Here is a 26,974-nt window from a genome sequence, read left to right on the forward strand (position 1 = left end):
TTCCTAATAGCAAAGAGGTCAATGCAAAACTGGGTGACTACCTCCCGTGCTGCCCCTGTAGGGGCTGGTCAAAAACAGCTGCACTCCTTTCAGCGGGCCCCAGGGGTTATGAAGAAATAAGAATATTTATAAACATTTCACTCACTGTACTTTATCCTGTGGATTAGCTTTGCGTCTTCCACTGATAAGAGAGGCAGGGTCCAGCAAAGAATGCTCCCATATAGAATTAGCACCATTATTATACAAGGTTTCAACCATCTAAAACCAAGCAGTATAAAATCATATTTAAATTTCTTTCTGCAAACATCCAGTGGGAATCAGTGACTGAACTGGGAAAACAAAGCCCTATTACAAACACTAGCATGACTGGAATATCACACACGTCATTATCTTCTGTTTTAGAATGAGAAAGATGAACCTGTATGCAGGATTCAGGTTTGACCAGCAGGATAGCTAAGTACTTAAATGGGTTTGATTACATTTTCTCACAGATGATGAAGAAAGAGTACTTTGACACTTTAGGACAGTATTTCCCAAGCCTGAGCATCCAAATGCTATTTTCAAGATTCTTAATATTTTTCTTTAAATCCACTTACTTTATAAAACTTTCACTAGCAATTATAATTTGATGTGCTAGTTACAGTTTTAGGCAACCATTTAAATAAATATTTGAGTATTACCTACATCTACCTTGAGTACCACTGGTGGTTCACGTGCCATACTCCGGGAATTGTTGTTTTAGGGTCAAATCTGGCATTTTAAACTACTCATCTCTGAACTTTATTCAGATCCTATAATATAATGAGTACTCTGTATAATCTGACTGCAGTAAACATCCACTTTCACATGAGAATGAGCTGTTAGAAACTTCTGAGCAAAAGTTATTAATAAACCATGTCTCCCAATTTCATTTCAAAGCATGACTCCTGACATGGCCCCATCTGTTTTTTACGTTAGTGAAGATATTGTCACATCAAAGATCCACACTCACTTGTTCTGATCCTTTGGTACACATAGGCAAGTTTTAAGGACATGTTGTGCAGCTGGCACAGATTTAGTAAAATATGTACTCAAAACAAATGAAGGCGAAACACATGCGTAAGTCTGAGTTCCAACAGAACTCGAAGAATGTGTACCCCGAAATAGAAGTACCGGTGACATGACAATGGACCCCCAAATAAAACAAAGGGCCCCCTGAACACTTAGCAGGGTGTTAGGCATTCAATCAAAACAGAACTTAATTGTTTCTAACAGGTTACAAGAACTTTAAGAGAACTTAAATCAGATGTTTCAGAAATTTCTGAGGAATCTCAGTCCATGCTTCTATCAAAGCGGTCAACATCATGAAACGTTTCTAAGGCAGTCACTTTCAAAAGCATTCATCACGGTATGTGGAAAAGACAGACGGTGTAAAAACAATTTCTGGTGACATTCTAGAAAGTCAGCAATGAAACATTAGCAGGAAATTCTAATGACTGTCTACCTATAGTTCAGATTTTGGGACAAGATTTACATTAGGAGGGAAAAAAATCTCAAATGATGAAATCAGTAATTATATATAGCATCAATAAGCATGGCACCTCTGCTCAATTATGAGTCAAACATTTTTGTAAGATTTAAGAAGTATAATTTTAGTGCTAAAACAGTGAGCCCTAAAAACTTAAATTACAAACCATGAGCAGAATTCTTATTCTTTACCTGAAGCAATGTTGGAGGCCATGGTGTGTGTTTAAGATGCCTTACTTGAGAGATATGGCGCCCTAGACTCCGATGGACACTGCAGCACTCGTCACATATAAAAGTTCCCCTATTTACTGATGCCCAGGAAGGATCTGGAAAGAAGAATGAAATCAGTGGCAAGGATACCAGGTGGTTGCTATTCCGCCAGATGGCAAAAGATGACTGAGGTTTGGTTTTTCAGAAAAACCAGACATTTCTGTTGTTTTAGTATGCTGGTCAACATATCAAGCCGGCGAGTTTTTCTGATGCCCTAATGAGATCTACCATCTCAGATGTGTGCTCTTTCAATCAACCTAAGAGAAGCAAATTGAGAGGATTCACCTGAATCATTTCGAATCCATCTCCACAAGTAGCAAGATAACATAACTGTGTCAGTGAACAATCCACACAGCATTATGTGAAGTGAGTGGTGAAAAGACGGCTACCCTACAACTGCTACACATCTACATGCCACTGGGCTTAGCAGAAAGCTGCAAGTGACACAACTATACAACTGCTCAGCTGCTATGGTTCTGAACACAGACTGGGAAACCTGACCTCCTGCGCTAGGAAATGTGTTTTCATACCCATTAGGTATTTTAAATAAACTGTTGAGTCCGATCTCACCACTGATCTGAAAGGACAGAAGCTGTAAAAACAGCGGCTTCACAGAAGCAAAGATGTAAAATACAAGTGAGTAATACTTTTGGTGTGTGCACAATACTTTTTTTCCTGTGAAGTCCCACAGAGCTTCATTAGACATCCTTTGAAACAAGGAATAATTCACACTTGGTAAGCAGTAAGAATAACTCACACCGGGAAAGTAAACTGAGTATTTAGAAACTCAAAATAAAGACAGACCTTCTACATTTCATCAGACTCACAATGGGGTGACAATAGGTGCTGCTCAAGCTGCCTGGCTTAAGGGGTATATTTAAAAATTCTTCAATGTCCACAAAAATCTCTAAAATGCATGTACACCATCTTTACCATTTCTAACAGTTTATTCAAACCCCTTCCAACCATATAATGAAAAGTTATGGGATTTCAATCAAAGACAAACTGGGAGCCAAAGAGTGTAGTGGTTAAGAGGGTTGGCTCTGGAGATAAGCAGTCCAGGGTTTGAACCCCAACTCTGCCACTTCTTGCATAATGATCTCAGGCAAGTTATTTCTCTGAGGGTCCTCATCATGGATCAAACGGGAAGAACAACACATCTCAGGGTGGTGAGGATGTAATGAGTAAGTGAAGTTCCTTGCATATAGTAATATTTCCAAATTATTTTGTTAAGTACCATTCAAATATTTTCAAGAGCCCACTGAAATTCATGGCCACTAGGGAAAGTTTTTGATTGCTAATACATGAAACATTGAATGTTTCACATGAACACTGTCTTACTACAGTGAAAAATCTCAGTGGAGTTTTCAGGTAGTTGAACTCAGAGTAGGATACGAACTAGATTCACTTAAAAAAAAAAAGGTAAACTATTTATTGAATACTAAGATTTGATCATAGTCAAATGTCTGCCATGAAATAAAACAGAAACAAAATTATTCAATGAAGTACAACTATGTCAGTACTACTAAGTCATTCTAAAAAACAAAGATTGGAAACACCAAGATGAAGGATCCCTGCAAAGATACATAACAACTTTGCTTTTTGCAGTATGGTACTACGACTAATGACACACATACAAAAAGACTATTCGTTTTGAAGATTACCTTTGCTTCTCAGATATCATTCAGAGGATTCACAATCTTCTTGGAGGAAATTAAACAGGAACAAGACAACAAGGGTTTAACACACACTAAGCAAGGCTCTATATTAATCACCTTAACATCGTGAATCAGAATCCCATAGAGAGAACATCAGAATGTTAACAACACAGTAAAATCGAAATCAAGTTTGTACGACTGAGGGTGGGTGAACCCCTTCCAGTTTATCTGAACGTTTTATTCCAGGGCTTCTTAACCTGGGTTCTAGGAACACAACTAATGGGCTTCAGAAATGTCTATAACCCCTCTGAGAAATCTTAACATAAATTCTGCGTGAAAGAGTTAAGCATGTGTGCATTTTCTGGGAAGAAGGCCTGAGCATTCACCAGAATTCCAAAAGGGTCACTTCCCTGGTGGCACAGTGGTTAAGAATCCACCTGTCAATGCAGGAGACACAGGTTCGATCCCTAGTCTGGGAAGATCCCACATGCCACGGAGCAACTAAGCCTGTGCGCCACAACTACTGAGCCTGCGCTCTAGAGCCCGTGAACCACAACTACTGAGCCCATGTGCCACAACTACTGAAGCCTGCGCCCCTAGGGCCCGTGCTCCGCACAAGAGAAGCCACCGCAATGAGAAGCCTGAGCACCACAATGAAGAGTAGCCCCTGCTCACTGCAACTAGAGAAAGCCCGCATGCAGCAACGAAGACCCAACACAGCCAAAAATAAATAAATTAAAAAAAAAAAAAGAATCTCAAAGGGATCCCCAACCCTAAAGGTAACTCTTTTACTAGAGCTTTGCAGAAAAGGCAGCACAAATTCCCAGCTGCTCAAGTTCAGAACACTTCAAGGTAGCCTAATTATATTCAAAACAGGAAGGAAGTGACTCAAGTCTCTGTAGATGAGGCATGAGACAACAACTAAAAAGATAACAATGGCAGAGAAAATGTTCTGAAATGCACAAAACGCCGGAGAAGTGCAAGACAGTCTTTATTATTTAGTTGAGTATTTACTGTGGCAATGGAGATACAGTTTTCCTTTGCCCCATACCATCCACTGAGAAGCAAAGAAAATGCACTTCAACAGGAAGTTTGAATCTAAATTCATGTGAATCAAACATCACAGAAAGTTCAACTGAAAACAGGCAAGAAAATAAGGAAGTGGAACAAATAACATTTTTAGAGAATACAATGGAGCTCGTATAACACACTAACTTGGTTTCTGAAACACTTCTTTTTAAACTCCTCCACCCGTCTCCCTATCTTCAAAGGAAACTGGTAACCCCACTTACAGTATACAGGCCGTGAAATAACCACATAAGGTTTGAGTTATCATAATACTATTTAAAATCAGTCTCCACCTCCATATGACAAGATGAAGTTCCGAACAGTTGCAAAAACACTGGTGCTCATTTAGTTAAGATCGTTTATTGGACGCTATTGTGCCAAAGAAGCCATCTTACAACTTCAAATTCAAAGCAGATAAATCCAAACACTGAAAACAGCATAGAGACCTGTCAACCCAGTTCCAACCACTAAGATGGATCTGAACTCTAAATCTGAAAACTATGCATGGGAGGAATGGTTTTGGCCTTTCAATGCTCCCATATGCCTATACTGCCTGAATGCACAAATGGGTATACTTGCCCGTGATTTGGTGTGTGTTTGTTTTGTAAGGTGTAATTAATGTATGATTTAGAAATTCAACTATAGCTTTAAGGGACTATAAAGGTTCTGTACACAGTACAAAAAAGAAAAAAAGGAAAAAAACCGCCTTAAATGAGATGATTCTAAGAATATTCATTGAATCTTCCCTACCCCTGAGCACTGTACTCCCAATTATCCTCAACGGAAAAATGAGGAAATCACGACTTGGCCAAATGAAGTCACTAGCCCAAGGTCACCCAGAGGCAAAATCTAGTTTGAACTCAGCTCGTTTAGATCTCAGAACTTGAAACCGGCATTGCCTCCTAAGTGCTGGTGGCATTTGCAAGACCCCTGGAGATTCGCCGCGGTGGAGTGGGAGTAGGGATGTAAGGAGCGGGGAACTCATCCATGGGGGTCCTCTGGCGAGTCTCAGTGGAGGGAAGCGGCGAGTGTCGCCCACTCCGGGCAGGGCCCCAGGGCCCCCTCCTGGGGCGGGAGTCTGGGTAGCTGTGGGGAGGGGGCTGACACCTGCAGCCTCTGGGGGCCGCAGCCGGGAGGACGCTCGGATTTCACTTCTGTAACTGGCCTTCCTGTAGATTGCCCAAGCCCCTTCCTGTTGGGAAAGCGGGCCCGACCCCGCCGTTCCACCGCCCGGCCTGGGACAGGGGGGACGAGAGGGAAGGAAGGGACGGGAGGGCGGCGACCCCCTGCCCGCTCCGGCTCTGACAGGCCCGGGACGGTCCCGCCCCAAAGCCGCCGAGGTTCCTCCTCGTCCCGACCCAAGGCACAGGGTGCAGAGCTCGACAGCCGGAACCCGCCCGGCCCGAGGGGGCGGCCCCGGGACAGGGGTCCCGGCCAGGAGAGCTGAAGGGAGCGGGCCCGGCTGGTGCGACTCACCCGGCCCGCTGCAGTCAGCGCACACCTCGCTGCTCCGGAGCCGTTTCGACATGGCTCCCGCCTCCCACCTGCCAGGAACCTGGTGGCCCGGGACACCGAAGGCGGCGGCGGCGGCGGCGCTTCCGCTCTAACGGGTCCCCACGGTGGTGCTAGCTGCGGCGCCTCTCCCCTCAGCGCCTCACAGCCGCGGCGCAGCACGCACGCGCGGGGAGGCGCCCTTCGGCGACGGGCAGGTCATGTGACCGGAAAGGGCACGCTGCCTTGTCGCCATCTTGAGTGAGGGCAGGTGTCTTCTGTCCTACTTCCAAATTTCCTTGATTTGGTGTCTCCTTCTCTGGAAGAGATTCGCTTCTTCCCAGCGCTGATTAATACCAGGGGAAGCAGCAAAATCTAGTGACTAGAGGTATGCAGACACAACCTTCCTGAGGCAATCAATAGTCAAGTCATTTAGCATAACTTTGGCCAAGTTCACTTATTTATGCATTCCTTTATTCAACAAATATTTATTGAGCATCTACTATGTTCCACACACTGCTCCAGGCACTGGAGAAGGAGCAGTGAGCCAAGAAGACGAAATTTCCTGTCTTTATGGAGCTTACTTTCAACTGCACTAGATCTACAATAAGTATAAGAGGAATATGTTAGATGTTTCCTTACGCTGCAGTTTTAATCTCATCTGCAAAATGGAGATAATAAGTATCTACCCGTAGCCCATGATTTGCTTTTGTATAGCCTGTTACTTAAAAATGATTTTTACATTTTTAAAGGGTTGTAAAGAAGAAAAAGGAGAGGAGGGATAGGATGAAGAATATTCAACAAAACATATATGACGTGCAAAGCTAAATATTTACTGTCTGGCTAAGAACAAATGGGATAATTTACAGAAGAGTGTGGTGTGCCTGCCCCATAGTAAGCCCTCAATAATAGTAGCTCCTATTATTATTGGAAAAAAATTTTTTTTTTTTGGCTGAGTTGGGTCTTTGTTGCTGCGCACGGGCTTTGTCCAGTTGCGATGAGCAGGGGCTTCTCATTACAGCGGCTTCTCTTATTGTGGAGCATGGGCTCTAGGCATGCGGGCTTCAGTAGTTGTGGCTTGCAGGCTCAGTAGTTGTGGCTCGCGGGCTCCAGAGCACAGGCTCAGCAGTGTTGGCGCATGGGCTTAGTTGCTCCGCGGCATGTGGAATCTTCCCAGACCAGGGCTCGAACCCGTGTCCCCTGCATTGGCAGGCAGATTCTTGCTCTCTATATCTGTGAATCTGCTTCTTTTTTGTTATATTTACAACTTTGTTGTATTTTTTAGATTCCACGTATAAGTTATATCATACAGTATTTATCTTTCTCTGTCTGACTTATTTCACTTAGCATAATGACCTCCAAGTCCAGTGGCAGTGGCGCCACCAGGGAAGCCCTGGAATTTGATATTACTATTATTTTCTAATCACAACTTTTTTTTTTTTTTTTGTCTTGAGGATAAGAATAGATAATCTAGGGCTTCCCTGGTGGCGCAGTGGTTAAGAGTCCGCCTGCCGATGCAGGGGACATGGGTTCGTGACCCGGTCCAGGAAGATCCCACATGCCGTGGAGCGGCTGGGCCCGTGAGCCATGGCCGCTGAGCCTGCGCATCCGGAGCCTGTGCTCCGCAACGGGAGAGACCACAACAACGAGAGGCCCTAGTACCGCAAAAAAAAAAAAGAATAGATAATCTAACTCACAGGATGGTGTGAGATAAACACAATGAGATGAGTTTAAGCAGTGTGAAGAAGAGCAGAGATGTGACCCTAATGCTAATGAATATTGTATGTATTATATGTAAACACAACCATGATCTCCCTTCAGCAAATATTCCATGCCTATTGTGGGCCAGGTACTGTTTTAACTTTAGGTACTCTGGTGAGCAGTTATCGTGGAGTTTTCCGACTAATGAATTAAGAGAAATGTTCAATAAACATAGGATGATGAAGAGAAAGAAAATTAAATTGCACAAGGCTTCTGAAAGGATAGAAGTCCTGGAAGAGGTCTCAGAAGCACCGGTCTTTGGTTCATCTCTCCATTTTTATAAATGTGTGATATGGGCATAACCACATAATTCCCACACATTCCACAGTTAGAGCCTCTGGGTTCCATCCTGATGCTCCTGCATCCTGTTTTGGTTTGCAGACTAACAAATCTTCTGGACCCAACACATGTGGAGAATGGATTAGGCCAGGATTCTTGAACAGCTGTTGTTGCAGGCATCTGAAAAGCTGGATGTGCACAAGCAGGGAAGGCAGAGGGTATGCTTTCAGGATGCATTAAATAACTTTGCCCAGTTATGTGGTCTAGTTGTAGACAGCTGGGCAGAAAGCTTAGGCTGGTGAGTAGCTGTAAGTTGACTTGGTTCTTCATTGAATCAAGGAGTTATAGTGTCTTACATTGAAACCCAAAGAATGAACTTAATAGTGGCTGACTGTGGTCAAGTCTAAGTATTATCTATTAGTCCTTTTGGCCATAACCCCAAATTCAAATGGCTAGCTTCAAAAATAGATGACATTCATATGTGGAATAAACCACCACCTTAGGTAACTTTGAATTATAACCCAGTTTGGAGTTCAGGTAGAACAGTGCTTCTCAGTGGGGGGTGGGGGATGGATTTGTGTCCTCCAGGGGATATTTGGCAATGTCTGGAGACATTTTGGGGGTAGTGTTACTGGCATCCAGTGGATAGAATGGCCAGGGATGCTGCTCAACATCCTACAAAGCACAGGACAAGTCCCACATAAAGAATTATGTGGTTCACATCTTCCTTTCCAATTTGGGTTCCTTTTATTTCTTTTTCTTCTCTGATTGCTGTGGCTAGGACTTCCAAAACTATGTTGAATAAAAGTGGTGAGAGTGGGCATCCTTGTCTTGTTCCTGATTTCAGAGGAAATGCTTTCAGCTTTTCACCATTGAGTATGATGTTAGCTGTAGGTTTGTCATATATGGCCTTTATTATGTTGAGGTATGTTCCCTTTGTGTAGTATTCAACAATGGAATACTACTCAGCCATTAAAAAAGAATGAAATTTTGCCATTTGCAGCAACATGGATGGACTTGGAGGTCATTATGCTAAGTGAAATGAGTCAGACAGAGAAAGATAAATACTGTATGATATAACTTATGCGTGGAATCTAAAAAATACAACAAAGTTGTAAATATAACAAAAAAAGAAGCGGATTCACAGATATAGAGAGCAAACTAGTGGTTACCACTGGGGAGAGCGGGAGAGGGGTAATATAAGGGTAGAGGAGGAGGCACAAACTATTGGGTGTAAGATAGACTCAAGGATGTACAACACTGGGAATATAGCCAATATTTAGTAAAAACTGTAAATGGAAAGCAACTTAAAAATTTTTAAATTTATTTATTTTTAGCTGTGTTGGGTCTTCGCTGCTGTGCGCGGGCTTTCTCTAGTTGCAGCGAGTGGGGGCTACTCTTCGTTGCAGTGCGCGGGCTTCTCATCGCGGTGGCTTCTCATTGCGGAGCACGGGCTCTAGGCGTGCGGGCTTCAGTAGTTGTGGCACGCAGGCTCAGTAGTTGTGGCTTGTGGGCTCTAGAGCACAGGCTCAGTAGTTGTGGCACATGGGCTTAGTTGCTCCGCGGCGTGTGGGATCTTCCCAGACCAGGGATTGAACCCGTGTTCCCTGCATTGGCAGGAGGATTCTCAACCACTGCGCCACCAGGGAAGCCCTGGAAAGCAACTTTTTAAAATTGTATAAAAAATAAAAATAAATAAAAGTAAAAAAAAATTAAATTAAAAAGAATCAGAGCTACCAGAATAGAAAAAAAAATTATGTGGTTCAAAATGTGCTGAAGTTGAGAAATCCTGAGATAGAACCATCCTCTTATTGTGCAACTATTTAATGCCACTTCTCCAGAGTTTATAATTCCCCCTTGAAAATTGTTTGGTGTTGCCCACTTCCAAAATGGCTCCTGACCAATCATGGAAGCATCTGCCCAGGTCCAAAAAGGCTAGGGAGTCAGTAACTAGAATGGTTTGGTCCAGGCGCCCGTTGTCACCCTGTGACCACAGGGCCGGTGGAAGAGGCCCAGTTGTGGACCGAACCATATGAGAAAGCTGGAGCAGGGGGAAAGGGGGTGATGAAGGGTAGACCGAGTTTTCCATGTAGAGATTCTGGGCTAAAGAAGAGAGTTTTAGCTCTGTTTTGGGCATTACTGTGTTTCCAGATGTGGACTTCAGGTGGGTGGGGTTGGGCGGACCCCGGACCAGGTGGTTGTCCTTTCCTCCCCCCCTCCACGGCGCGCGGTGGTTCGCTCCCCGCACTTCCCTGTTTGGGGCAGCTCTGCCCGCAGAAGTCGGTTCGGGAACTGTCAGCGCAGGCGGGAGCGCGGCGGGGCGCGGGGTGGGCGCGGCCGACCCCGTCCCCGACCCGGCCCGCGACCGCCGACCTCCCGCGCGTGCCCCTCACCTGGCCAGCTAGTCCCCCTTGCCTCGTACCGCGCCCCTCGCTCGCTCCCCTGGTTCTCTCGCTCGCCGGCCGCCGGGCGGGCGGTCGGGCGCAGTAGACCCTGCCGGTGCTGAGGCTTGGCAAGCGGGTGGTGAGGGCCCGGCTGCGGCCTCCTCGCCATGTCCTCTGCCCGCGACGCTAGCGGCCACTTCCCTTTACACGTCCTGGTCTGGAACAACGACTACCGGCAGCTGGAGAAGGAGCTGCAGGGCCAGGTGAGGGGCGAGGCGGGGGTCCGACCCCGGCGAGAGGAGGGGGGAGTCGGGGGTCGCATCGCCTCCCTGAGCCCATCTCCAGCCCTCTGCCCTCGGGGGCCCGCAGACCCCTTCCACTCTGCAGTCGTGGGACAATAATAATAATAATAATAACAGAACATGTATTGAGTGTTTAATGTGTTCCAGGCCCTGTGTCGAGGTTTTATATATATTATTTCTCTCAGCCTTTCCAACAACCCTAGGAGGTAGGTACTATCGTTAAATTTGACAGAGAAGTAAACTGAGGCTCTCAGAGGTTATGTGCCTTACACAAGGTCCCTCACCTAATAAATACCAAATCAGGATTTTTAACTCTGGCCAGCTGGCTCCAGCGTGCACCGTCTTAACCAATTAGGCCTGCCTCTCCCCAAAATGTATGAGCAACACACACCTCTCACCCCACCCATACTTTTTGTAAGGAAGGGCTTGGTTGGGTTTGGAGTCCAGGTTCTAACTTGCCCTGTGACCTTGGGCAAGGCATTTTCCTTTTCTGGCCCACGTCCACTTATTTGTAGAATGAGGGTGTTGATACTCCTGTGGGCAAATCTTGTACTTGACTATTATCAATAGGTCAAGTTTGAGAATCAGTGGTGCACAGCATCCTTAAAATCACTTTCTGTTCTAAAGTGCTTTGATTCCTTGCCTTTTATTTATTCCCATCTTTATAAGAAGTGGTTCTCAGTTGGAAGTGATTTCATCCCTCATCCCACATATCTAGTAATTAATGGGGACATTTTTGGTTGTTACAAGTGGGGAGTGGGTGTTACTGGAATCTAATGGGTAGAGGCCAGGGAAGCTGCTCAATATCCTATAATGCACAAATGCGTAAGACACCCCCCTCCCCAACTAAGATTTATCTGTCCCAAAATGTCAGTAGCATTTTGCTTGAGAAACCCTGCCTTAAAGGCATCCCAGCAATTCTGGGAGGTATTGGTATCCTCAAGTTACAAACTAACAGACTTAGCAGTTAGGATGAGGATTTGTAATTATTTGGTATAATTGTTCTGGTTGACTTCATTTTATCCAGTGTGCTAAAGTTCTGGTGTTTGAATGGCTCCAACTTGATGCTGTAATTGTCAAGAAATTTTAGAGGAAAAGGGGCATTGGTTTTCTTATGGTTGGCAAAAATTGAGCAAGGTCAGCATCCCCCCATTTGATGAACGGTTACTGCTAAGTGTGTTCTTGTACCTTGACATCTCCCTTTTAAGTCTGTTGAGCACCCACTGGAAGTCAAAAGTTGCTCTTTTTTCATTTAAATTCTCTATCCCAGACAGAATAAACTTTCGTTGTAAGAGTCATTGCTGTTAATTAGATCATGCCCCCAGAGTAAATGATTCACCATTAGATATTGCAGTATACCTGATGATTTAATTCCCTTTCTCTTACTAAACGTGGCTCAGAGAGAATCCTCCATGATTTTGCTCTCAGATTTCAGTCTCACCTTGGACACTTTAAAAATGACCGGACAGTCTTGTTTTTAGTTCTGCTATGTTTTGCTTCTGCACTTCCTCGGTATTGGGGCTGCCCAGCTTCTTATGAAATATTGAGATAAAGTACAAGGAAAGTCACAAAACTAAAATCCTATTTGATAAAGAGGTTCATCATTGTCCTTAAACCACACACACGTTCAATACTGATTTCTGAAAGCAGCAGGCTCTCTGTTCATTGGAGTGAGGGAAAGAGTTTAAATGAAGCGCAGTCTTTCTTTATAGAAAAACTTGTTCGATAAGACCAAGTCTTGGTTTATAATCTACAATGTGGCATGGTTGAATTATTTCTTTTTCCTGCAAGCTGTGATAGACATGTTCATCGAAAGTTCGCTATGCCCCTTACCTTGAAAAACATTAAGGACATTTGCGATTAGAGAATTATAAGTTTGCAGCAGGTTGTCCTGGAGTAAATTGATCCTTAATGCCTTTGACTGGCAAGGAGGTCAGGGAAGAATATTCATCTTTGCTAATTATTTGGTTTTGGCTTTGTTATTGGTTATCACTGTAGATCATACCACAGGATCCTGTTTTCTCTGGGGAAGGGATAGTTGAAGTGTATTCAGAAAGAACATCTTGACTGTGGAAGCTTGAGTGTCATGCCCATGCAATCCAATTTCGATCCTGGAACTTGGCCATTGAAGGGGTGGACATGGGGCTGGCTTCAAGGGTGTGTGACCTGTCAGTTGCACAGGGCCTTGTGCTCAGAAGTGGCTGGTGCTTGGTGGTTTTTTTTTTTTTTTTTTTGGCTGTGCTGTACGGCATGTGGCATCTTAGTTCTCTGACCAGGGATCGAACCCGTGCCCCCTGCAGTGGAAGCGTGGAGTCTTAACCACTGGACCACCAGGCAGGGAAGTCCCTCGTGCTTGGCTTAATGCTCTGCAGTTACCGTCTTGAAATTCTTAATTTTTTTTTTTTTTTGATTAAGGGGCCTTGCATTTTGATTTTTCTCTGGGTCCTGCAAATTATGTAACTGCTTCAGGGTCAAGAAGTTGATAATTGATGTCATTAAAGTACAAGGCAGGGAATATTTTGCTGCTTTCATATTTATTGAGATCCTCTGTTAATTACGAAACAGTTGCCTACACCTGTGCCTTGGAGGCAGTTAGGTTAATAGCCAGTGCTATGGCAGGTTAGGTTGTGAGCTTGGGTGCTTAATTTACCCTTGCCGAATCGGTTCATCACCTGTCAAAACACGGTATTTTGCTATTTTGCCAGGCACCATGCTGAAATGTTTTACGTGAAGTTTTAGATTTAATTCTCACATCAGTCCCCTGGGGTGAGTGCTATTGTGATTCCCATTTCACAGATGAGGAAATGGAGGTGGAGAGGTTCAGTCACCTGCTTACCCAGTAGTCGAACCAGGATGTCAACCCAGAAAGTCACAGTCTGCTTTAATCCTGTATTCTTAACCCTTCCGCTTTACTTCTTTCAGTGAAAGTGCCTCCATTTCAGGATTCTGGAGAATGAAGCAGAGAACAGATCAGAAAGCAAAGGCACTTAGTAAATGGGAGCAGTACATTTACCATACTTGCTGCTACTATTATAATCATCCTGGGAATGTAGCTTCTTTTATGTATGTTCCAATTTTTCTACAAAGAACACGTATTGGTTGCATAATTAAAAACAAAAAAATTCTTATCACCCCGGCAGTAAAACCAGCTGTTTCACTTGAGGCTTTATTTGCCAGTAATTTTCTGCTGTCCGTTCCTTCATTCCTTCCATCCCACGAGTGAGACGTGAAGCAGGCACACTGGTAGCTGTAAGAATTTTATTTTGTTCTAGGAACAGTGGCACAGAAAGAATCAAGTTTATCCAGATGAAGAGGATAAGCACGTGTTTCTGAGTGTAAGTCAGCCCCAGTGCCACCGTCTTGCTAATAGCTGGAGTTCAGTGCTTGTGTAACTTTGCCAGTGATGAGATTGTTTCATGCTTTCAACGTTTACTCAGCAGAGGCACTTTATTAAGTGCCTCTTAACCCATCCGCTCTACTGCCTTTAATATTCAGCAGGGCCTTGAAGTTGGTTGGTGCAGTTGAAATGATTTGTGTTATGGTTATGTCATTTGTCACTTAGCCAGAGAGGTCTGTTAAACATCTTTTGGCCTTCCTGCTGATGCTGGGAGAATGAATGAAAATTTAAGGGGACAAATGCAAAGGTCAGTCAGTGCACCTTAGCAGGGGAGAGAAAGCTCTGGGATCGAGTGGAGTGGAGGTTGGCATATGATGCCTGACTCCAGGGCCAGCCCCCTGTTAGGGAGCCAGTAGTGAAAGCACAAAATCTGGGCAAGAGGAAGAGGATGTGCTAGGCAGCAGCAGTGCCTGGGAGTCTGACAGGGAACCACCCTGGGGTTCTTATCCCAGCCCGGGGCTAGGCTGGGTGAGGCCACTGGGCACACATTCAAGCCAGTGCCTGTTGGCTAGAGGCCCACTGTGAGCCAGAGCCTTGCATCCAAGGGGAAGAGCCTGGAGCCTCCTCTCAGCTGCTCCTCCTCAGCCCTCAGGGGCTCAGGCTCACCTTAGGAACCAGGCCTGTATGGCTATCTGCCCCCGACCCCTGACTCGGAGTGGGAGAACCAGCTCAGGCCACAGCCGCAGAAGACCGGGGCGGTCTGAGAGTGCACAGGAATGAGGGTGGTTGACTCTCTCAAGCGAATGGAGGGCTGCTTAGCAGCCTCTTACCCGAGGCCTCCCCAGGAGGCTCCTGTGAGAGTTGCTGAAGTTCTGGCTGTGTGCTAGGGACCAAGGCTCAGAGGGGTTGAGTAATCCACCCAAGGCTAGTGAGGGGTCCGGAAGTGGGCCCGGTTGTCTGGCCCTGCAGCCCGCACTCAGCTGCGCCTTGACTGCGGCTGGAGGACAGCGGGCTGGTAAAGAGGGCTTGGACAAGAAAAGTCTTACATTATCACATAAGGAGACGTGTAGAAATCTCATTCCTTTTCTTCTTTTGGGGCACGATGATAGTTAAGAGGGTGAGGATTTTTAATTTGGTACGGCTCATGACTGAAGAAACTTAAAGGAAAAACTTACATGGTCAGCTTCGACAGTGAATTCCAGTTAAATTCTGAAAGCTCTTGCTCACTAAGCTAACGTCATTAGTTGAAGACCCTAAGCTCCACTATTAACTATAAGGAAATTTGAACAAATCCCTTTTAGGGAGAAAGTGATGGCTTATATGAAACTATGTAATGTAGGTGTATGATAATAAGTGCTGGCTCTTCAAAGTGCTTTCTGTGGGGGTTAGGCTTGTGTCTTTGCCCTTGTAAGAACTTTGTAAGGTAGGTGGGTTTTTTTTTTTTAATCCCGTTTTACAAGGGAGCAAACTGAAGCTCAAGAGAAATTAAGCAGCTCATCAAACAGCATATAGATAGAGGGTAGATTAGTTTTATGTCTTACTTAAAACACATACAGGGCTTCCCTGGTGGCACAGTGGTTGAGAGTCCGCCTACTGATGCAGGGGATACGGGTTCGTGCCCCGGTCCGGGAAGATCCCACATGCTGTGGAGCGGCTGGGACCGTGAGCCATGGCCACTGAGCCTACGCGTCCGGAGCCTGTACTCCGCAACGGGAGAGGCCACAACAGTGAGAGGCCCATGTATCGCAAAAAAAACACACAAAAAAACCCACATACATATGTTGACTTTCAAACATCTTTATTGAGATATAATTCACTTATGCAATTCACTTATTAAAGTATATTATTCACTGTTTTTTTTAGTACATTCAGAGTTGTGTGACTGTCACCACTATCACATTCCAGAGCATTTTCATCACCCCAAAAAGAAACCCCACGCCCATTAGCTGTCATTCCCTATTTCCCCCCAACCCCTTCAGCCCCAGACAACCATTAAGCTGCTTGCTATCTGTACAGATTTGCTTATTCTGGACATGTCATGTAAATGCAATCATACAATATGTGGCCTTTTGTGTTTGGCTTCTTTAACCTAACATGATGTTTTCAAGGTTCAACCATGTTGTGGAGGTATTAGTACTTCATTCCTTTTAATGGCTGAATAATATTCCATTGTATGTATAGAGTACATTTTGTTTATTCATTTGCCAGTTGATGGACATTTGTTTTTTCCCACCTTTGGGCCATTATGAATAATGCTGCTATGCATATCTGTGTGTAAGTTTTTGTGTGGTTGTATGTTTTTATTTTTGGGGGGTAAACACCTGCAAGTGGAATTGCTGGGTCTTATAGTAATTCTATGTTTAACTTTTGGAGGAACTGCCAACTCTTTATCAAATTGACTGCACCATTTTACATTCCCACCAGCAGTGTATGAGGGTTCTAGTTTCTCCACATCCTTGTCAACACTTGTTATTGTCTGTCTTTTTGATTGTAGCCATCCTAATGGGGGTGAGGTATTATCACTTTGTGGTCTTGTGTTGCATTACCCTAATGATTAGTTATGTTGAGCATCTTTCATGTGCTTATTGGGCATTGGCATATCTTCTTTGAGGAAATGTCTATTTAAATCCTTTGCCCATTTTACAACTGGATTATTTGTCTTTTTATTCTTGTGTAGTTAGAGTTCTTGATATTTTCCGGATACTAGCCCCTTATTAAGCATATGACTTGCAAATATTTTCTTCCATTCTTTAGGTTGTCTTTTTACTTTCTTTATGTCATTTGAAGTACAGCAGTTTTCAGTTTAGATGGAGTGTAGTTTATCTGTATTTTCTTTTGTCTCATGCTTTTGGTGTTGTATCTGAGAAGGTTTTGCTTAACGCAAGTTCACTAAGATATAATCCTATGTTTTCTCCTAAGAGTTTTAGTGTTTTAGCTCTTACATTTAGGTTTTTGATCAACTTTGAGCTAATTTTTGCATATGGTATATACAGTACTTCATTCTTTTGCATGTGGATATCTAGTTGTTCAAGCACCATTTTTTGAAAAGATTATTGTTTCCCCATTGAGTTATTTTGGCGCCCTTGTTGAAAATCAATTGACCATAAATGTATAAGTTTATTTCTAGATTCTAGATTGTATTCCATTGATTTATATGTCTGTCCTTTTGCCAGTACCACACTGTCTTGATTGCTGTAGCTTTGTGTAGTAAGTTTTGAAATTGGGAAGTGTGAATCCTCAAATTTTACTCTTTGTTTCAAGATGGTTTTGGCTATTCTGGGTTCCTTGCATTTCCTATGAATCTTAATATAAGCTTGTTCGTTTCTGCAGAAAGTCAGCTGCAATTTTGATGGAGATTGCATTGACTCTGTAGCTCAGTTTAGGGAGTTTTGACATGTTAAAATATTAAGTCTTCTGAACCATGAACATGGGATGCTTTTCCATTTATTTAGATCTTAATTTCTTTCAACAATGCTTTATGGATTTCGGAGTATAAGGTTTATACTTCTTTTGTTGCTTATTCCCAAATGTTTTATTCTTTTCAATGCTATTGTAAAAGGAATTTTTAAAAAACTCATTCATTCATTCATTCATTTTTGGCTGCATTTGGTCTTCGTTGCTGCGTGTAGGCTTTCTCTAGTTGCAGCGAGCGGGGGCTACTCTTCGTTGCAGTGCGCAGGCTTCTCATTGCAGTGGCTTCTCTTGTTGCAGAACATGGGCTCTAAGTGCGGGCTCAGTAGTTGTGGCCCACAGGGTTAGTTGCTCTGTGGAATGTGGGATCTTCCCAAACGAGGGCTTGAACCCATGTCTCCTGCATTGGCAGGCGGATTCTTAACCACTGCGCCACCAGGGAAGCCCCGTAAAAGGAATTTTTAAAGTTTCATTTTTGAGTTGTTACAAGTGTATAGATATACAATTGATTTTTCTGTATTGCTCTCGTATCCTGCAGCCTTGCAGAACTCATTAGTTCTAATAGTTTTTAAGTAGATTTCTTAGGATTTTCTACATATGAGATCATGTTGTCTGTGAGTAGAGATAGTTTTATGTCTTCCTTTCCAATCTGGATGTCTTTTGTTTATTTTTCTTGCCTTATTGCCTTGGTTAGAACCTCTAGTACAATGCTGAATAGAAGTGATGAAAGAGAACATTCTTGTCTTGTTCCTATCTTAGGAGGAAAGCATCCAGTCTCTCACCATTAAATATGATGTTAGCTGTGGGGTTTTCACAGGCGGATGCTGTTTGAGGAAGTTCCCTTCCATTCCTAGTTTGTTGAGTGTTTTTTTATCATGAAGCAGTGTGGGATTTTGTGAAATGCTTTTTCTGCATTGTTTTAGTCCATTTGAGCTGCAGTAACAAATATCATAGAGTGGATAGTTTATAAACAATAGAAATTTATTTCTTATAGTTCTGGAGCCTTGAAGTCCAAGATCATGGTGCCAGCAGGTTAGGTGTGGTGGCTGCTGAGGGCTCTCCTCCTGGTTCATAGCAGGTGCCTTCTCACTGTGTCCTAACATGGTAGAAGGGGGTTAGCAAGCTCTCTGGAGCCTCTTTTATAAAGGCACTAATTCCATTCATGAGGGCTTCACTCTCATGATCTAAGCACTTCCCAAAGGCCCCACTTCCTAATACCGTCATCTTTAGAGGTTAGGATTTCAACATACAAAGTTTGGGTGGACACTTCACCTTCAGACCACAGCATGCATTTATCGAGATGGTCATGTGTTTTTTATTTTATTTTATTCTATTGATATGCTGTGTTACATTAATTGATTGTCAAATGTTAAGCCACCCTTGGCATTTGTGGGATAAACTCACTTGGTCATGGTGTACAATAGCCCTTTTTATATGTTGGTGAATTTACTTTGCTAGAATATTGTTGAGGATTTTTATACCTATATTCATAAGAGATACTGGTCTGTGGTTTTCTTTTTTTGTGACGTGTTCAACATCAGGATAATACTGGGCTTATAAAATGAATTGGGAAGTTTTCCTTCCTCTTCTGTTTTTTTAGGTTTGTGAAGAATTGGTATTAATTCATTAAACATTTGGTAGAATTCACCAGTGAAGCCATCTAGGCCTGAGGTTTTTTCCTGGGAAGTTTTAAAATTACTGATTCAATCTCTTTTCTTCTTATATATTTTTTTTCAGGTTTCCTATTTTTTCCTAAGTCAGTTTTCCTAGTTTGTGTCTGTCTATGAGTATGTGCATTTCATCTAAATTCTAATTTGTTGGCATACGTTTGTTCATAGCATTCATTTATAATACTTCTTATTTCTGTAGAGTTGTTAGTAATATCCCCTTTTTCATTCCTGATTTTGGTAACTTTAGTCTTTTTTTTTCCTTGGTCAGTCTAGCTGAAATTTTGTCAATTTTGTTGATATTTTCGAAGAGCCAACTTTTGGTTTTGTTGATTTTCTCTATTGATTTTCTATCCTTTTTTTCCACTCTAATTGTTATTCATCCATTGTTTTAAATCATACTGTCACCGTAATATATTATATTATTCTTCCTTCCTTCTCTCCTTTCAAATGAGGAGAGGCACAGGAGGCTCTGAACAGTTAGCCATGCAAAGTGTGCAGCTATGTGGCTCCGACATACAGTTTTCCCCATGGTCCAAAACAGAAAAAAGTCAACAAAATATATTTGGCTTTCATTTTATACATCGTATCTTAATGGTTGCCCAGGAGCTTAGTCCGAGATGTTAGTTTTGTTCTGGGGTATGAATTAAAGTAAGTAGAGTTTCCCCTTTTGTGTGGTAAATATTGTTAAGCATCTCCTGTGTCGGGCAGTATGCTAACCCTAGCACCTTTCATGTAGTACGTTGAACTTGTTGAGTAAGAAAACAGTATCTGTAAGAGACATGAAAGAAAATAATAAATTTACTAATTATTTCTTGCCTAATAAACTTCAGCTTAGTTAATAGTTTAAAGTCATATTACTTTTTAAAATTTTTTTATTATTTTTATTTTATTTTGTTTTATTTATTTATTTATTTATTTAGGTGCGGTACACGGGCCTCTCACTGCTGTGGCCTCTCCCGTTGCGGAGCACAGGCTCCGGACGCACAGGCTCAGCGGCCATGGCTCACGGGCCTAGCCGCTCCGCGGCATGTGGGATCTTCCCGGACCGGGGCACGAACCCGTGTCCCCTGCATCGGCAGGCAGACTCTCAACCACTGCACCACCAGGGAAGCCCAAATTACTTTTTTTAAAGAACAATGATTTAATGCAAATTAGAGTCTACGGTGGCAGAAGCTAAGAAATATGAAACTCGGATCCTGCCCTTTGGACGCTTTGGTGAGATAGACAGACCGTCCCCTTGGGAAAAGTCAGGGAATCCCAGGAGGTGGTGTGGGCCGCGTTCCAGGAGACTTGTTGGCATTTCAGCACCTGAGAGAACGCTGAGGTCTGGGGTTGGTCCAGGAGGACACGAGTTCACTTAGCAGAATGTCTTCGACCACTTCTCTTTCGTCAGTAGCAGTTCCTGTCTTCACTCCACAATAGCCATGATACAATTAGCAAAACAGGGAAGCTCAGTAGCTGTTGGATAGTAGCTGCTTACCCACAGTCCCGCTTACCTTCCTTTCCTGTGGCCGATAGTGGCTTGTTCTGGATATCTCTGGAGGCGGCACAACAACTAGCATCTCAAATCAACATAAAGCACATTTTCTAAGCAGTATCATGGCACGTAAAAGTTTTTATATTCCCAAAGCCCCATGGCAGTTTCTTGTGTCCGTGGAAGAACATCCAGAGCCGTCTTTGGAAGGCAGCACTCAGTTGTTCCGACTGAGCTCTGGAGACCCCGCGCAGGTGCCGGGAGGAGGGCCAAAATAGGAATGAAGAGTCAAAGCCAAATGGACATTTATCTGCAAATATGTCCACACACATGCCTGGTGGATGATGCTGGTTGTCTGTGGAACCTGTGGGTGCTGCTACTTCGGGGCACTCAACACACAATAATGAGAGTGGTGTTTTGGTGGGAATCCAGCTAGAGAATGTAATTTTATTCTCACTCAAATTATCTTCTGTACTTTCGGTTTTGATTAAAGTCCTGCACTTTCTGTTCTTGACTTGAATGCTGAGATGTGCTGGAGAAATCCCCCATGTTCCGTGTCATAGGGTGGTTGCATTTCCATGAAAGCCCTTAGCCTTATTTAGACTTAATTTGAGTGCTGTTGTGTTGAGTGCCATTCGTGCTTAAGGTTGTGTTCAATGATCTGAGGCCTATAGCCAGTGTTTATGAGGCACTTAACTTTATAGAGAAAGAAACTTAGTAACTGTCGTCTTTATGTATAGCTCCCAGAGTCATGCTTCAGTCTTGCCCACTTGTAAGCATTCATTTTCCCATATAGTGCTGTCATGATGTGCAAATATTATTTTTAATTTTTTTTGAATTTGATTTTTTCATATAGCAGTTTCTTATTAGTTATCTATTTTATACATATTAGTGTATATATGTCAATCCCAGTCTCCCAATTCATCCCACCACCACCACCATCCCCCTGCCATTTTCCCTCCTTGGTGTCCATACGTTTGTTCTCTACATCTGTGTCACTATTTCTGCCCTGCAAACCGGTTCATCTGTACCATTCTTCTAGGTTCCACATATATGCATTAATATACAATATTTGTTTTTCTCTTTCTGACTTACTTCACTCTGTATGACAGTCTCTAGATCCATCCATGTCTCTACAAATGACCCAATTTCGTTCCTTTTTATGACTGAGTAATATTCCATTGTATATATGTACCACATCTTCTTTTTTTTTTTTTTTTTTTTTGCGGTATGCGGGCCTCTCACTGTTGTGGCCTCCCCCGCTGCGGAGCACAGGCTCCGGATGCGCAGGCCCAGCGGCCATGGCTCACGGGCCCAGCCGCTCCGCGGCATATGGGATCCTCCCAGACCGGGGCACGAACCCGTATCCCCTGCATCGGCAGGCGGACTCTCAACCACTGCGCCACCAGGGAGGCCCTACCACATCTTCTTAATCCATTCCTTTGTCGATGGGCATTTAGGTTGCTGCCATGACCTGGTTATTGTAAATAGCGCTGCAGTGAACATTGGGGTGCATGTGTCTTTTTGAATTATGGTTTTCTCTGGGTATATGCCCAGTAGTGGAATTGCTGGGTCATATGGTAATTCTATTTTTAGTTTTTTAAGGAACCTCCATACTGTTCTCCATAGTGGCTGTATCAGTTTACATTTCCACCAACAGTGCAAGAGGGTTCCCTTTTCTCCACACCCTCTCCAGCATTTGTTGTTTGTAGATTTTCTGATGATGCCCATTCTTTTTTTTTTTTTTTTTTTTTTTTGTGGTACATGGGCCTCTCACTGTTGTGGCCTCTCCCGTTGCGGAGCACAGGCTCCGGACGCGCAGGCCCAGCAGCCATGGCTCACGGGCCCAGCCGCTCCGCGGCATGTGGGATCTTCCCGGACCGGGGCACGAACCCATGTCCCCTGCATCGGCAGGCGGACTCTCAACCACTGCGCCACCAGGGAAGCCCTGATGATGCCCATTCTAACTGGTGTGAGGTGATACCTCACTGTAGTTTTGATTTGCATTTTTCTAATAATTAGTGATGTTGAGCAGCTTTTCATGTGCTTCTTGGCCATCTGTATGTCTTCTTTGGAGAGATGTCTAGGTCTTCTGCCCATTTTTTTTCTAATTTTATTATTATTTACTTTATTTATTTATTTTTGGCTGCATTGGGTCTTTGCTGCTGTGCACAGTCTTTCTCTAGTTGCAGTGAGTGGGGGCTACTCTTCGTTGTGGTGTGCGGGCTTCTCATTACGACGGCTTCTCTTGTTGCAGAGCACGGGCTCCAGGTGCCCGGGCTTCAGGAGTCGTGGTTCACGGGCTCTGGAGCACAGGCTCAGTAGTTGTGGCGTGTGGGCTTAGTTGCTCCGTGGCATGTGGGATCTTCCTGGACCAGGGCTTGAACCCGTGTCCCCTGCATTGGCAGGCGGATTCTTAACCACTGTACCACCAAGGAAGCTTCCCCTGCCCTTTTTTTTTTTTTTTTTTTTTTTTTTTTTGCAGTACACGGGCCTCTCACTGTTGTGGCTTCTCCCGTTGCGGAGCACAGGCTCCGGACGCACAGGCTCAGCAGCCATGGCCCACGGGCCCAGCCACTCTGTGGCATGTGGGATCCTCCCGGACCGGGACACGAACCCGCGTCCCCTGCATCGGCAGGCGGACTCTCAACCACTGCGCCACCAGGGAAGCCCCCCCTGCCCATTTTTTGATTGGGTTGTTTGTTTTTTTAATATTGAGCTGCATGAGCTGTTTATATATTTTGGAGATTAATCCTTTGTCTGTTGATTCATTGGTAAATATTTTCTCCCATTCTGAGAGTTGTCTTTTTGTCTTGTTTATAGTTTCCTTTGCTTTTCAAAAGCTTTTAAATTTCATTAGGTCCCATTTGTTTATTTTTGTTTTTATTACCATTACTCTAGGAGGTGGATCAAAAAAGATCTTGCTGTGATTTATGTCAAAGAGTGTTCTTCCTATGTTTTCCTCTAAGAGTTTTAAAGTGTCTGGTCTTACATTTAGGTCTCTAATCCATTTTGAGTTTATTTTTGTGTATGGTGTTAGGGAGTGTTCTAATTTCATTATTTTACATGTAGCTGTCCAGTTTTCCCAGCACCACTTACTGAAGAGACTGTCTTTTCTCCATTGTATATCCTTGTCTCCCTTGTCATAGATTAGTTGACCATAGGTGCGTGGGTTTAACTCGGCTTTCTATCCTGTTCCATTGATCTACATTTCTGTTTTTGTGCCAGTATCATATTGTCTTGATTACTGTAGCTTTGTAGTATAGTCTGAGGTCAGGGAGTCTTATTCCTCCAGCTCCGTTTTTTTCCCTCAAGACTGCTTTGGCTATTTGGGATCTTTTGTGTCTCCATACAAATTTTAAGATTTTTTGTTCTAGTTCTGTAAAAAATGCCACTGGTAATTTGATAGGGATTGCATTGAATCTGTAGATTGCTTTGGGTAGTATAGTCATTTTCACAATATTGATTCTTGCAATCCAAGAACATGGTATATATCTCCATCTGTTTGTGTCATCTTTGATTTCTTTCATCCGTGTTTTATAGTTTTCTGAGTAAAGGTTTTCTTATTTATTTATTTGTTTGTTTATTTATTTATTTATGGCTGAATTGGGTCTTCATTGCTGCGCGTGGGCTTTCTTTAGTTGCGTCGAGCAGGGGCTACTCTTCGTTGTGGTGTGCGGGCTTCTCATTGTGGCGGCTTCTCTTGTTGCAGAGTATGGGCTCTAGGCGTGTGGGCTTCAGTAGTTGTGGCATGCGGGCTCTAGAGCGCAGGCTCAGTAGTTGTGGCGTACGGGCTTAGTTTCTCCACAGCATGTGGGATCTTCCTGGATCAGGGTTTGAACCCATGTCCCCTGCATGGCAGGTGGATTCTTAATCACTGTGCCACCAGGGACGCCCTGAGTACAGGTCTTTTACCTTCTTAGGTAGGTTTATTCCTAGGTATTTTATTCTTTTTGTTGCAATGGTGAATGGGATAGTTTCCTTAATTTCTCTTTCTGATCTTTCATTGTTGTTAGTATATAGGAATGAAAGAGATTTCTGCGCATTAATTTTGTATCCTGCAACTTTACCAAATTCATTGATTAGCCTAGTAGTTTTCAGGTGGCATCTTTAGGATTCTCTATGTATAGTATCATGTCATCTGCAAACAGTGACAGTTTTACTTCTTCTTTTCCAATTTGTATTCCTTTTATTTCTTTTTCTTCTCTGATTGCCATAGCTAGGACTTTCCAAACTATGTTGAATGATAGTGGTGAGAGTGGACATCCTTGTCTTGTTCCTGATCTTAGAGGAAATGCTTTCAGTTTTTCACCATTGAGAATGATGTTTGCTGTGGGTTTGTCGTATATGGCCTTTATTATGTTGAGGTAGGTTCCCTCTATGCCCACTTTCTGGAGAGTTTTTATCATAAATTGGTGTTGAGTATTTTTTTTTTTAATTAATTAATTTATGTATGGCTGTGTTGGGTCTTCGTTTCCGTGCGAGGGCTTTCTCTAGTTGCGGCGAGCGGGGGCCACTCTTCATCGCGGTGCACGGGCTTCTCACTATCGCGGCCTCTCCTGCTGCGGAGCACAGGCTCCAGACGCGCAGGCTCAGTAATTGTGGCTCACGGGCCCAGTCGCTCCGCGGCACGCGGGATCCTCCCAGACCAGGGCGCGAACCCGCGTCTCCTTCATCGGCAGGCAGACTCCCAACCACTGCGCCACCAGGGAAGCCCCTGGTGTTGAGTTTTGTCAAAAGGTTTTTCTGCATCTACTGAGATGATCATATGGTTTTTCTTCTTCAATTTGTTAATATGGTGTATCACATTGATTGATTTGCATATATTGAAGAATCCTTGCATCCCTGGGATAAATCCCACTTGATCATGGTGTATGATCCTTTTAATGTGTTGTTGGATTTTGTTTGCTAGTATTTTGTTGAGGATTTTTGCATCTATATTCATCAGTGATATTGGTCTGTAATTTTCTTTTTTTGTAGTATCTTTGGTTTTGGTATCAGGGTGATGGTGGCCTCATAGAATGAGTTTGGGAGTGTTCCTTCCTCTGCAATTTTTTGGAAGAGTTTGAGAAGGATGAGTGTTAGCTCTTCTCTAAATGTGTGAGAGAATTCACCTGTGAAGCCATCTGGTCCTGGACTTTTGTTTGTTGGAAGATTTTTAATCACAGTTTCAATTTCATTACTTGTGATTGGTCTATTCATATTTTCTGTTTCTTCCTGGTTCGGTCTTGGAAGGTTATACCTTTCTAAGAATTTGTCCATTTCTTCCAGGTTGTCCATTTTATTGGCATAGAGTTGCTTGTAGTAGTCCCTTATGATGCTTTGTATTTCTGCAGTGTCTGTTGTAACTTCTCCTTTTTCATTTCTTATTTTATTGATATGAGTTCTCTCCCTCTTTTTCTTGATGAGTCTGGCTAAAGGTTTATCAGTTTTGTTTATCTTCTCAAAGAACCAGCTTTTAGTTTTATTGATATTTGCTCTTGTTTTCTTTGTTTGTATTTCATTTATTTCTGCTGTGATCTTTATGATTTCTTTCTTTCTGCTAAGTTTGGGTTTTGTTTGTTCTTCTTTCTCTAGTTCCTTTAGGTGTAAGTTTAGATTGTTTATTTAAGATTTTTCTTGTTTCTTCAGGTAGGCTTGTACAGCTCTAAACTTCCCTCTTAGAACTGCTTTTGAGGCATCCCACAGGTTTTGGATCGTTGTGTTTTCATTGTCATTTGTATCTATTTTTTGATTTCCTCTTTGATTTCTTTAGTGATCTCTTGGTTATTTAGTAACGTATTGTTTAGCCTCCATGTGTTTGTGTTTTTTACGTTTTTTTCCCTGTGATGGATTTTAATCTCATAGCATTGTGGTCGGAAAAGATGCATGATATGATTTCAATTTTCTTAAATTTACTGAGACTTGATTTGTGCCCGAAAATGTGATCGATCCTGGAGAATGTTCTGTGTGCACTTGAGAAGAAAGTGTAATCTGTTGTTTTTGGGTGGAATGTCCTATAAATATCAATTAAATCTATCTGGTCTGTTGTGTCATTTAAAGCTTGTGTTTCTTTATTAATTTTCTGTCTGTAAGATCTGTCCATTGGTGTAAGTGAGGTGTTAAAGTTCCCCACTATTATTGTGTTACTGTCAATTTCCTCTTTTATAGCTGTTAGCATTTGCCTTATGTATTGAGGTGCTCCTGTGTTGGGTGCATATATATTTATAGTTGTTATATCTTCTTCTTGACTGGATCCCTGATCATTATGTAGTGTCCTTCCTTGTCTCTTGTAACATTCTTTATTTTAAAGTCTATTTTATCTGATACGAGTATTGCTACTCCAGCTTTCTTTTGATTTCCATTTGCATGGAATATGTTTTT

General features: G+C 43.0%; 2 protein-coding genes across 9 annotated transcripts in view; one reads left to right on the forward strand and one right to left on the reverse strand.

The window, feature by feature from the left end:
• GIT2 (GIT ArfGAP 2) overlaps nt 1-6,157 on the reverse strand; it is a 46,213-nt gene extending 40,056 nt beyond the window's left edge. For all 8 annotated transcript variants that reach the window (XM_082640034.1, XM_082640031.1, XM_082640033.1 and 5 more), the window contains exons 1-3: nt 5,979-6,157; nt 1,699-1,832; nt 146-258 (exon numbers count right to left, since the gene is read on the reverse strand). In XM_082640034.1, coding sequence (XP_082496160.1) covers nt 146-258; nt 1,699-1,832; nt 5,979-6,030 — 299 coding nt within the window. In that variant the 5' untranslated portion in view covers nt 6,031-6,157. The remainder of the gene's footprint in view (nt 1-145; nt 259-1,698; nt 1,833-5,978) is intronic.
• Nucleotides 6,158-10,325: 4,168 nt separating this feature from the next.
• The window catches only part of ANKRD13A (ankyrin repeat domain 13A), a 40,113-nt gene continuing 23,464 nt past the window's right edge, over nt 10,326-26,974 (forward strand). Inside the window, exon 1 of the mRNA XM_082640829.1 lies at nt 10,326-10,680. Coding sequence (XP_082496955.1) covers nt 10,585-10,680 — 96 coding nt within the window. The 5' untranslated portion in view covers nt 10,326-10,584. The remainder of the gene's footprint in view (nt 10,681-26,974) is intronic.

The sequence above is a fragment of the Mesoplodon mirus genome, assembly GCF_964341445.2.
Source record: "Mesoplodon mirus genome assembly, chromosome: 13".
Taxonomy (NCBI): Eukaryota; Metazoa; Chordata; class Mammalia; order Artiodactyla; family Ziphiidae; genus Mesoplodon; species Mesoplodon mirus.